This window comes from Rattus norvegicus, chromosome 5, assembly GCF_021556685.1.
Source record: "Rattus norvegicus strain SHRSP/BbbUtx chromosome 5, alternate assembly SHRSP_T2T, whole genome shotgun sequence".
NCBI classification, from domain to species: domain Eukaryota; kingdom Metazoa; phylum Chordata; class Mammalia; order Rodentia; family Muridae; genus Rattus; species Rattus norvegicus.
In genome coordinates this window covers 136,604,746-136,616,986 of record NC_141538.1, presented here as the reverse complement: position 1 = coordinate 136,616,986, position 12,241 = coordinate 136,604,746, and the positions used below count along the sequence as shown (strand labels likewise).

At 48.6% G+C, this 12,241-nt stretch overlaps 1 protein-coding gene and 1 long non-coding RNA gene across 5 annotated transcripts in view; both read left to right on the top strand.

Moving 5' to 3' along the window:
* LOC148005993 (uncharacterized) overlaps nucleotides 1-12,241 on the top strand; it is a 1,435,680-nt gene that overhangs the window by 299,445 nt on the left and 1,123,994 nt on the right. The gene's annotated exons all lie outside the window — the stretch shown is intronic.
* Armh1 (armadillo-like helical domain containing 1) overlaps nucleotides 1-12,241 on the top strand; it is a 39,738-nt gene that overhangs the window by 25,980 nt on the left and 1,517 nt on the right. For all 4 annotated transcript variants that reach the window (NM_001126297.2, XM_087550588.1, XM_087550589.1 and 1 more), the window contains 3 exon segments: nucleotides 2,230-2,314; nucleotides 11,651-11,773; nucleotides 11,847-11,919. In NM_001126297.2, coding sequence (NP_001119769.2) covers nucleotides 2,230-2,314; nucleotides 11,651-11,773; nucleotides 11,847-11,919 — 281 coding nt within the window.

Sequence of the window (12,241 nt, the reverse complement as noted above, 5' to 3'; positions counted from 1 at the left end):
GGAGGGAGGCAGACAACAAAATGGCCTGAATGGTGGCAGTGGGAGTGGTTGCAGATGTGACCAAGGTGGGTAGACATTTCTGAGACAGAGATGAGGAACCAAGAATAGATGCTAAAGATGCCATCTAGCTTTGGGCTTGCCAACAGGGCGAGTTATGCAGTGCCGAGAGAGGATGAATAAAGAGGAGAAATCCGGTTGCTGTGGGAGGACTTAGGCTTGGATTCAGTAAACAGCAGTGGCTCCCAAGTGGCCCTCGGTAATACTTTGGACTTTTCAATTCCCAAGGGGATCAGTTTAAGAACCACTGCCCCCTGGGCTGGAGAGATGGCTCAGCGGTTAAGAGCACTGACTGCTCTTCCAGAGGTCCTGAGTTCAATCCCCAGCAACCACATGGTGGCTCACAGCCATCTGTAATGAGATCTGATGCCCTCTTCTGTCTGAAAACAGCTACAGTGTACTCATCTATAATAAATAAATCTTTAAAAAAAACCACTGCCCCCCAAAAATAAATGAAATAAAATAAAAAGAACCACTGCCCAACTCAGTTATTAAAAACAATGGCTTCAGGAAATTCTTAGGCAAATAAATGGAACTAGAAAATATCATCCTGAGTGAGGTAACCCAGTCACAAAAGAACACACATGGTATGCACTCACTGATAAGTGGATATTAGCCCAAAAGCTCAGAATACCCAAGATACAATCCATAGACCACATGAAGCTCAAGAAGAAGGATGACCAAAGTGTGGATGCTTCAGTCCTTCTTAGAAGGGGGCACAAAATACTCACAGGTGGAAATATGAAGACAAAGTATGGAGCAGAGACTGAAGGAAAGGCCATCCAGAGACTGCCCCATCTGGGGATCCATCCCATATACAGTCACCAAACCCAGACACTATTGCGGATGCCAAGAAGTGCTTGCTGACAGAAGCCAGATATAGCCTGAGAGGTTCTGCCAGAGCATGACAAACACAGAGGCAGATGCTCACAGCCAACCATTGAACTGAGAACAGGGCCCCCAATGGAGGAGTTAGAGAAAGGACTGAAGGAGCTGAAGGGGGGTTTGCAACCCCATAGGAAGAACAACAATATCAACCAACCAGACTCCCTAGAGCTCCCAGTGACTAAACCATCATCCAAAGAGTACACATGGAGCGACCCATGGCTCCACTCGCATGTGTAGCAAAGGAGCGGATGCGGGACCCCATTAATCCTACAAGGAAGGCCCTGTCCGGCATTAATGGGAGGAGAGGCCCTTGGTCCTGTGAAGGCTCGATGCCCTGTGTAGGAGAACGCCAGGGGAAGGGGGAGGCGGGAGTGGGGAGGGAGCACCCTCATAGAAAGGGGGGAACCAGGAAAGGGGATAACATTTGAAATGTAAATAAAGAAAATATCCAATAAAATAAAAGGAGGGGGAGGGGAAGGAGAAGAAGAAGAAGAAGAAGAGGAAGAAGAAAAGGAGGAAGAGGAGGAGGGAGGAGGGAGGAGGGAGGAGGGAGGAGGGAGGAGGGAGGAGGGAGGAGGGAGGAGGGAGGAGGGAGGAGGGAGGAGGGAGGAGGGAGGAGGGAGGAGGGAGGAGGGAGGAGGGAGGAGGAAAACCACTGCCCAGAGCTGCTGGAAAGGCCACTGGGCCACAGAAAGTAAAAGGCCAAAGCTCCGGAGAAAGGCCCAGGATGAAAATGTCAGCTTGGATTTCATGATCAGTGAAATTACTAACAAGTGAAGCTGAAGTAAACGAAGCTCCCCAGACAGGATTCATCATGTCAGGAGGGAAGGAGAAGGGACACCTCCTAGAGCTGAGCTGAGTTGAGCCAGTGGGAGGCCACAGTCAGACCAGGATCCCTACAGCACCCTTGCAGTGCCCCTACAGTGGGCACTTTGTAGACCCTTGTTTACATGGCTCTGTCTTCTCACCGGCTGGTGGAGGTGGTAGAGGTGAAGTCTGAAGAGGTTAAAAGACAGGTTCACCAAAAGGTGGGATTTCAGAGAGAAGATTTAGGATCAGGGGTGAGTCCTTTCCTACCTCCTGCGTCCTCCTTCACCAAGCCATAGTCACATACCTCGGGCCTTTGTGTCTCAACGGGAAGCCAGGAGACTTGGTTTAAGGCATCTTGAACTAAAGACTACAGAGCCAAATCATCCCACAGCCTGGCTGTCTAGGGGGTCCTCCTTTCGCTTCCTCTAGGCCTAAAGAGTGAACTCTCTTGTCTGTCTCTGTCTGTCTTGCTAGTCGATCGTTGGAGCAACACACCCCAGCATCGTGGACTGCGTGCTGATGGTCCTGAGCACAGTGCACCTGGAGGTGCAGTATGAAGGTAGGGAGGCCTCCAGGTCACCAAAGGTGGCAGCGACAGGCAGCTCTCCAAAGTCTCCCTCCACCCACAAAAAGCCTGTTGCTAAGTGTCTAAAACAACCTTGCCAGAGGGAAGAGGCCAGTTTAGTATCAGTCAGCCAGATCCTCAGGAAATGGCAGTCACACTTCATTTGTTCAAGCAGTGGGTAGGACCCGCTAAGTCCAGAGCACTCTCTCATGCTTCCTGCATGGCACTCATGGCCATGTTTTCATGACTCAACCTACCCCAGGGAATCGTCTCTTCCCTACTCCTGCCTCAGACACCAAGCCTGGGACCTGAAACCCCACCCACCTCTCTTCTGTCCACCTATAGGCTGTCGATATCGTTATTCAACTAAAAGTTTTAAATTAAGGAGCAAGGTCACGTAGCATCACCTGGTGTGCACTCGAGGATTCTCTTGTCCCTGAGGCAACCAGGGCCAGTATTTAGCATGATGACGATACATTGCAACAGACCAAACCTCAACACTGTCTCATAACAAAACAAGCAGGAACCACCCCAGAAATGTCTGTCTTGTAAAAAAAGAAAAACCAGCCTAACTAACTAACTAACTAATTCGGACACTGATGGCATCCATACATTTTCATTTGCTGAGTCATTCATTTATTGAACTTCCATAGGTCACGTCATTTATTTCTCAAAATAATCCTCAGGGCACAAAACCCGCAACCCGCCCGGCTGTCAGCTGGCTTGAGGGAACAAAGGCTGCAGGTGTGGCGAGGGTTTCCTTTTTCTTTTTCCCTTTGAGACTGTATCTCTTATGCAGTCTAGGCAGGTCTTGAACTCTACCCTCCACCAGCCTCCCAAGTAACTGGGATTACATGCACACAGCACCGTACCAGGCCAAGTGTGGTCTTGAACTCATGACTCTCTCAAGTCTACCTCCTTACCTTGGAATTGTGAAGACAGTCCACTGCTGTGACCTCAGTGAGTGGCTGGTTCCTAGAAACCCAACTTGGACAACCAGAGAATGAAGAAAGATCGGACAGACAGATGGGAACACACACACAGACACACACACACACACACGCACACACAGGGAAAAGCTGGAATGGGGTGGGCTGTTGGGCTGTGCACTCTAGCACAGAGCACCGTGAACCATAGTGCTTACTTCACACATTATTGACTCCAGGAGGCAGGTGTACTGTGCACAGCTGAAAAGGAGGTCACAGGACTCTCCGCAGGGAACAGGCTGCAAACGTCTGGGAGGAAGAAGCTAAGATTGATATATTATTCATCACGAATGGCTTTTTCATTAGTTTTCTTTTTTGCAAATATTGTTTTAAAATGATAATTATTCTGATTTCTGAGGCTTAGGGGGGCACTCTACTTAATTTTATATCTGAAAAAAGTCTAGGTCTTGGGGCTAATTCAAAGGGCTGAAGTATTTGGATGTAGGACTCAGCCAGGACCATCAACTGTGTGGCCTCTGTGTTAACACTTGGCTTCTTATAGCTTAGTGTTTGGGTCCCAGAAGAGGGACACCCAAGAGCATCCAGTGTGAAGCTGAATGGCCTCCTTAAACAGCACAGCACTGTGTCCTCTTAGAATTCACAGGACCCAGCAGAGCGGCGACGTACATCTTTAACCCCAGCACTCAGGAGGCAGAGGCAGGAGGATCTCTGTGTTCGAGGTCAGCCTGGTCTACAGAACAAATACCAGGACAGCCGGGGCTACACAGAGAAACCCTGTCTCAAAAACAAGCAAACAAACAATAATAAAAAATTCACAGGACCACACAGTCACCACATCTCAATGAGAAGAAGGCCAAATAATATTGTGGCCAGCTCTTAAAAGCACTGCAGAAGGGGTGCTAGATCTGGGTGGTACATGTGGGTGACACCCTATGGCCAGATGTAATAGGCTCGTCTCCCCTATCTCATCCAGTTGCTCAATTTAAAAATTGAAATAAGGGCTGGAGAAATTGCTCAGTGGTTAAGAGCACTAACTGCTCTTCCAGAGGTCCTGAGGTCAATTCCCAGCAACCACATGGTGGCTCACAATCATCTATTAGTGGGATCTGATGTCCTCTCTGGCACATAGATATACATGCAGATAGAGCATTCATACATTAAATAGACAAATCTTTTAAAAAAATAAAAGTGTGTGCACGTGTGCATATGTGTGTCTGTGTGTGTGTGCATGTGTGTATGCATGTGCATGCATGTATGTGCCTTCCTGTGGGTGCTGCCCACAGAGGCCACAAAAAGACATTGGATGGTCTGAAACTGGAGTTACAGGCAATTATGAGCCAGCCAATGTGGAGGCTGGAGCTGAATTCCAGTTTTCTGCAAAAGCAACAAAAGCTCTCAACTGCTGAGCCATCCCAGCAGCCCCTGGTGTCTAAGTATATTAATGCCATTTCAGAAGGCTGCAAGGTTTGCGTGTGGGCGCCCCTCGAGGATGGGAGGACAGCAGTGCTCGTCTGGTTGGTGCCGCCTTTAGCATCTCCAGGAGCCCCTGCCCTTCACCCAGCAGGAGGAACAATGGAGAGAGGGTGCAGAGGCCTGTGCTCACTGACAACCCAAGGCTTTTTATCACCCTGCAGACTTTAGAATTTCTCTTAATGACCATCCCATTTAAGCTGAGCCAAAATCAGAACTAACAGAGGACTTCTCCAAAGTGGTCCTGCCTGGAACTTATCTCCATTTATAACTGCTCTGAAGTGAAAAATGACACTTTCCTCTCAGGAAGGATTGCTATTCCAGGAATTGGCGGCAAGCCGGGACTTATCAGAACTAGCAGTTTAAAGGGACAGGAGCAGCGAGCCATTGTGTCCCTTCCCTAGAGTGGAGAAGATGGACAGGACAAGGCCCACAGCTTGAGGCCAGCCTCCTGAGCTAACTAGGGAGCCCGCCTCCAAAGCCCAGAGCTGGCAGGACGGCTGTGAGTAAAGGCACAAGCCTCCAAGCTTGTCATTCTGAGCTCAATCCCCAGGATACACGTGGAGAAAAGGAACTGACTCCCAGAAGATGTCCTGTGACCTCCATAGGAGCACTGTGGTGCGCGAGCGCGCGCACACACACACACACACACACACACACACACACACGCACGCACACATGCACGCACAGGCATGCAGGCATGCACGCACGCACACAGACACAGACACAGACACACAGACACAGACACACACACACGCACGCACGCACACACCTGCACACATAATGTGTCACTTGGTAAGGAGCACACTAATTCACTGTAACTTGTTGTCAGATGCATGCTGGCCAAAAGTCATTTGGTCAAAAGATTAACTTGCTGAGTGACAATTTACCAAATCACTGATTTACTGACAATATGTATGTGTCCATTAAATATTTGAAAATGTCTTAGCAATTCATATCGGCAGCATTAGTGAGGCCAAGAGTGTTAGCAGAAACCATATCCTCCAAATTCTGAGGCCCTCTTCCCCAGCACCCCCTTTCTGCCCCATCATGGTTCTTTCTCTATGTCTCTGTCCCTGTGGACCTCACACCAGCTTCTCAAGAATGGGCAATCAAAGCCATGCAGATGGTCACCTCTTCCTGACCTTTGTCCCGGGCCACCAAACAAAGCAGAGACAAATGAGTCCTTACAATGCTGCCATAAAGGAGAAGTGAAAACTGTTTGTTTGAATTTTTGCATAAACCCACAAAAGCTGTTAAATCTGTATGTTAGGGATCTGCTTCTATATTAAAAGTCACTCCAACAATGTAGCAGTTGGAGACAGTAAAACTTTCACTATGCAGCCCAGGCTGACCTCAAAACCCTGCTCGGACTGCCCCAGCCTCCAGAATGCTGGGATTGCAAACATGCGGCTAGTAAGCCTTTACTGTATCATAGTGTTTATGGCTCAGGAATCTGAGAACAGTTTACCTAGTGCTAGATTCCCCCCTTTTTGAGTCTTTTTTGTAGCCCAGGGTGCTGGAATTATAGGTGGGCACCACCATACCCAGCTCTGACTTGGGATATTTTGTGAGGTTTCCAGGTCAAGATATCAGCCAGGCTGCTGTCATCTGGGGCTATAATACCAACCCTTAGAAGGCAAACCAGTTGGATTTCTTTGAGTTCAAGGCCAGCCTCGTCTAGAAATCAAGTTCCAAGACAGCAGAGGGGGAGCGGGAGGGGGAGAGAAGGGAGAGAGAAGAGAAGGGAGAGAGAGAGGAGAGGAGAGGAGAGAGATCCAAGGGCCAGCAAAATGGCTCAGCAGGTAAAGATGCTTGCTTTCAAGTCTAATGACCTGAAGTTGGTCCGTAAGACCCACATGCTGGAAGGAAAGAACTGACTCCTCTGACTTCCACACATACACTGTGGCATGCATTTACCCATGTGTACACGCTCACACATGCAAAACACATAGCCAAAGATGAAAACAGCTCTCACACCTGCATGCTGCTTCTGTCATTCCTGTCAGCACAGTAGGTTCCATCTCTTTAAAACAAAACAAACAAACAAACAAACATACTGAAATGTCGGTGGGGCCATCCAGGTAAAGCATTTGCTGCTGAACCTGACGGCCTGAGTTCAATTCCCTAAAGGCACGTGTAGACAGAGGAGAGAACTTCACAAAGTATCCTTTGAGTCAAACACACATGCTGTAGCAAGGACGTTTGTATGTGTGTGTGCGTACGCGCCTCTGTGTGTATGTGCGCCTCTGTGTGTGTGTGTGTGTGTGTGTGTGTGTGCACGTGCCCACGCATGCACGTGTATGTAAGAGTTCAAGAGTCAAGGTGTTATTATTTTTGGGGGGGGGGGGCTGCATGCCACAGGGGTGGGAGGGTCAGAGGTCAACCAGCAGAGCTTTTCTCCTACCATGCATCCTCGGATCAGGCTTGGTTTCAAGGGCCTTTGTCTACTGAACCATCTCATCAGCCCTCCCCCTCTTAAAAAGCAATTCTCTAAAAGTATTTTAATCTGGGCATGGTGGCATATGTCTGTAATGGCCGCCGATGGAGTCTATAGCAGGAGGACCAAACTGAAGGCCAGCTTGATCTAACAGTGAAGACTCTGCGTCTAATAATTAATTAATCCCTCTATTTTTAGTGTTTCAACATAGGTCTTTGAATACGATGTAATTAAAAATGTACGAGTTAATCTATTTTTAGTGCTTCAACATTAGTATTTGAGTAGGATGTAGTTAAAAGGGCAGCGGAACACACAGGAATCAGAGAGCATGTGACTGGTCAAGTACAGCCTGCCTAGCCTATTCCTCTGGGAAAGAAGGAAAATTTATGCTGAAGCGTACTTCCCCTGTGTAGCCAGAAGGTGGCAGTCTTGTCCAGACGCGCACAGTAAACTGGAGCCCTGTTTTCCCAAGGCTCCAAAGACTTCCTCTACTGCCTCAGACGTAGGTGGGCACCTTGGAAGTGGCTGCTTGTGTACACAAGCTTTACATTTAGTCTGCTCGCTGTAAAGGCATGATCATCTTAATCTGTAAAATGATTTTATAGGCAGATTAACAGAAAAAAAATCTTACTTCCTAAACACAGATTCTACAGAGTATGTGGCTGAAGGCAGGTGCTGGTTAACTGAACTTTATGTAGAGTTAAACAAAGGCATACAGGCTTCCAGGTATGAGGGAACAGGAAGTGGCTGCACATTACGGAAGGTTGTGGGAGGAGCCACAAAACAAGGATTTCCGGTTACACAAAGTCGCCAATCAAGAACCACCTGTGTGTGATGCTCTCTGTCTGGGCAAGTGTCAAACGCCAACCTCTTCTTCCGTGAAAAGATCTTCCCTAGGCAAGGGGAGTATGTCATAGAAAAGCCTGTGTGTAGCCACTGGCTGGCTAATACAGCTTTCCTTCATAATGTCAGCCCCTTTAACAGAAGGGCGGCCTTCCAGACCTGTTCCCGTCCACACGAGGCATACAGTCTCTCTAATAACCAATTCTGTGCTGGGCATGGTGGCACATGTCTGTATTCCCAGCACTCAGGAGGCACAGGCAGATGGATCTCTATGAGTTCAAGGCCAACCCAGACTACATAGTTAGTTTTAGGCTACATGGGACTATGTAGAGTGATCCTTTCTCAAACAAACAGTAGCAAAAAAAAATTCTAAAATGCCACAGCCAAACACATGCCCAGGATGGGATATTTTGCTCTCCCCCATAATGGGAGGTCCAGGTGCTGGGTCACTTATTTTGTTTCTTTGTTTTGTTTTGAGTCAGGTTTTCTCCACGTAGCCCTGGCTGTTGTGGAGCTCACTCTGTAAATCGGGCTGGCTTCGAACTCAGAGATCTGCCTGCCTCTGCCTTCCGAGCTCTAGGAGCAAAGGCATGTGGCACGGCCAACTTTGGTTACTCGGCCACTTCTAAGGCCCTTCCACCACAGGAACATTACTAGCCCTGCTGTTGAAGCTTTCCTGCTCACTGGTTCCCTGAGAAGGCCCCTTGCTCTCGACTTCTTGATTTGTTCGGAGGGATCAGCAGGGTAACATGAAACATTCTGGTGCAAACAAGGGTCATTTGTTTGCTCTGGATTTTTCTAGACAGGGTCTCAGACAGCTTGGACTGGCCTCGAACTCCCTACAAAGTAAACGATGACCCTCCAGCTCCCAAGTATTGCTCTCATAGGCAGATGCTACCTCACTCAGCTTCAGGCTGGGGACTCTACAGCTACCCTTCAGCTTTGAGGGATGACTCTTTCCTCTTGACCTAAGTGTCCATGGCACGTGGCATCCACCTTACATCTGCTGAGCACTGCCAACCCCATCTTCTCTGCGCTGGCCCTCTAGCAAGTACACACTCCATCCAGATAGGCCAAGGGATGGGGACGAGTCCTTAAAGTGCTTGCTCGGAGAACCAATGTCTCAGAGAGGCGTGGGAGCAGGGCCCTGCTTCTTTCTCTTTGGGTATAGTCAGTGACAGCTGTGAATCTTTAAGAAACACAGTCAGAAGTGTCTGGGTGAGTAAATCTTCATTTGTCCCAGAAGCTGCAAGAATTATAGTTACATAATCAATGAGAGATGGAGCATTCTGTGTAAAGCGGGTCGGCAGAGGTCCATATTTTGTACGTTGCAGAACCTGCTGCTCTCGGCCAGGAACTCATCATAAACTCATCCTCTCACACTCCACCCAGTCACTTCTCCTCACATCTCAGGCGTAGTCATATTTCCCGGGGTGCCCCGGCATCGCTGTGGCATCATGCCGTAACTGACAAAGTGACACACAGTCAGATAAAAGGAACCAAAGCATTCAGGTTCAAACACGTCCGCATCCACCCAGCAGCAGAGCAAGTAAGAAACACTTGAGAGTTTGGGGCTCTGGCCGCCAAGCACTTAGAGGCTTTTACCTCGTTTACATAAAGTTTGGGAGAAGCCACAGAGGCTCCCTCTGCTCTGCACCACCTCAGGGCTGGACCCTGTCCCTGTACAACGTTGTTGGATCTATAATTCCAGGTTAGAACGTTAATCAGATGGGCATGTGAATGCTGGTTTTTTGTCCCAGCACTTGGGAGGCAGAGGCAGGAGGATCTCTGTGAGTTCAGAACCAGGCTGGTCTATATAACAAGTTCCAGTTCAGTCAGGGTTACATCGCCTAGGCCCCCATCCACTACGGTAACAACGGCAACCATTACAACAACAGTAACAAGAGTCTGATCTGGGCATCAAGAAGCGTCAGGGGCTGGAGAGATGGCTCAGTGGTTAAGAGCACCAACTGCTCTTCCAGAGGTCCTGAGTTCAAATCCCAGCAACCACATGGTGGCTCACAACCATCTGTAACAGGGATCTGATGCCCTCTTCTGGTATGTCTGAAGACAGCTACAGTGTATTCATATACATGAAATAAACAAAATCTTAAAAAAAAAAAAAAAAAAAAAAGAAGCGTCAGGGGCTGGACATCAAGACTGAGTTGAGGGTACCCTGGAGGACTTCTGGGAAACTCACCACCCAGAGGAGTGGCCGGCAGGAGCAAGAGGACAGTGGGTAGCCGTCATCACTGTTGTCTGGTCTTGGTTTCCGTTTGTTTGTTTGTTTGTTTGTTTGTTTGTTTGTCTGAAACAGAATCTGACTGCCCGTAGCCTAGATTTGTCAGGAATTAGCTATATATATAGGGCTGTCCTTGAACTCACCGCGCTCCTGCCTCTGCCTTCCTCGGCCTCCCAAGTGCTTAAGAGTACAAACCTGTACCACCATGCTGAGCTGCATAAGAAGTGTTTCTTGGGGGCTGGGGATTTAGCTCAGTGGTAGAGCGCTTACCTAGGAAGCGCAAGGCCCTGGGTTCGGTCCCCAGCTCCGAAAAAAAAAAGAACCAAAAAAAAAAAAAAAAAAAGAAGTGTTTCTTGGGTTTTTTGTTTTATTTTATTGATTTGTTTATATATACATATATAGATAAACGGTCTTGATCTACTTAAAGCCTAAACCATCCTCAAATTCAAAATCCTCCTGCCTCAGCATCTTTCCCTATAGGAAGTGTAGGTGGAGGAAGAAGATGCTGTGGCTACCATTCCTGGAGATTTTGCTTTTTCCTTTAGTGACCTCGAACTCCTGCCTCTACTTTTCAAGTGCTAGGATTTCAATGATGTAGTGGGGGTTGGGGAGTGGGGCAGTGGGGCAGTGGGGGAGAGTGAGGCTGAGTGGGGAAGAGTGGGGGAGTGACAGTAGAGGAGTAGAGGGACAGTAGGGGAGTGGGGCAGTGGGGGGACAGTAGGGGAGTGGGGGAGGGACAGTAGAGGAGTGGGGGTACAGTAGGGGAGTGGGGGAGTGGGGCAGTGGGGGGACAGTAGGGGAGTGGGGCAGTGGGGGGACAGTAGGGGAGTGGGGCAGTGGGGGAGTGGGGTGTAGGGTGTGCCAGGGAAGTAGGGGGTGGATGCATGCATGGTTGGCCTGTGAAGGTCAGAGGGCAGTTTGGTGAAGTCGCTTCTTTCTTATCTTTACCTGGTTTCTGGGGATCAATCTCAGGGCAATAAAACAAAAGACCCAGCCCAGGCCTGAGGATGACGCTAAATGCTTGCCTAGAATGTAGGAGGCCCTGAGTTTGAACCACAGGGATCAGATTTTTAAAAAATACATGTAATCTTTCCTAGCCCATCCCTTTTCTCTATCAAATATGAATTCCTTCGAGCTAAAGGCAGCTCTTTTCTGTGGGCCTCAGATCTCTAGCTCCGACCTCTGGGCCTTTCTTGATGGGCTCAGCACCCCCTTCCTTCCCTCTGACTCCTACTCTTACTGGTATGTAGTCACGGGCTCCAGAAGATCAGGAAGGAAGTGTAAGCTCCCCCGTAAGGCCTTACCCAGCGCTGAGCAGACAGCAGGGTGAAAGGTATGGTGGGTTTGGAAGGACAACGGGCCTCTCCAGCATCTCTCTCCTTCCCCAGCCATCGAGCTGATAAAAGACCTGATCCACTACGACGTGCGCTTGCCTCTGCTCAAGGGCCTCATAGCCATGCTCATCCCTCCAGTCAAGGAAACATCCAAACTGCAGGCCAGGATCTTCAGTGGTAGGACTCCTCCATGGGACTGCCCCCTGAAAATGGGAAAGGCTTCCTGGCTGATGGTCCCTCCTTTCCTCAGACTCTTCGATTCTCCAGATCACCACCCAGCTGCCTGTGTTCCTGCAGCAGGCTGCGGCTGCCAAGACTATTGGGTAAGGCTGCAGAGGGACTGGGTGATTGCAGCAAGAAAAGCTGGACAATGCAAACCACTTGTCTGACTCTGACACACTAGGATTAAAGACGTGTATCACCATCCCCGATATATATATGTATATGTGTATATGTGTATATATATATGTGTGTGTGTATGTATATGTATATGTATGTACATGTATATATGCTTTATATATTTTTTTTTATTTTTTTTTGGAGCTGGGGACCGAACCCAGGGCCTTGCACTTGCTAGGCAAGCGCTCTACCACTGAGCTAAATCCCCAACCCCTATATATATTTATAATATATATTATATATAAA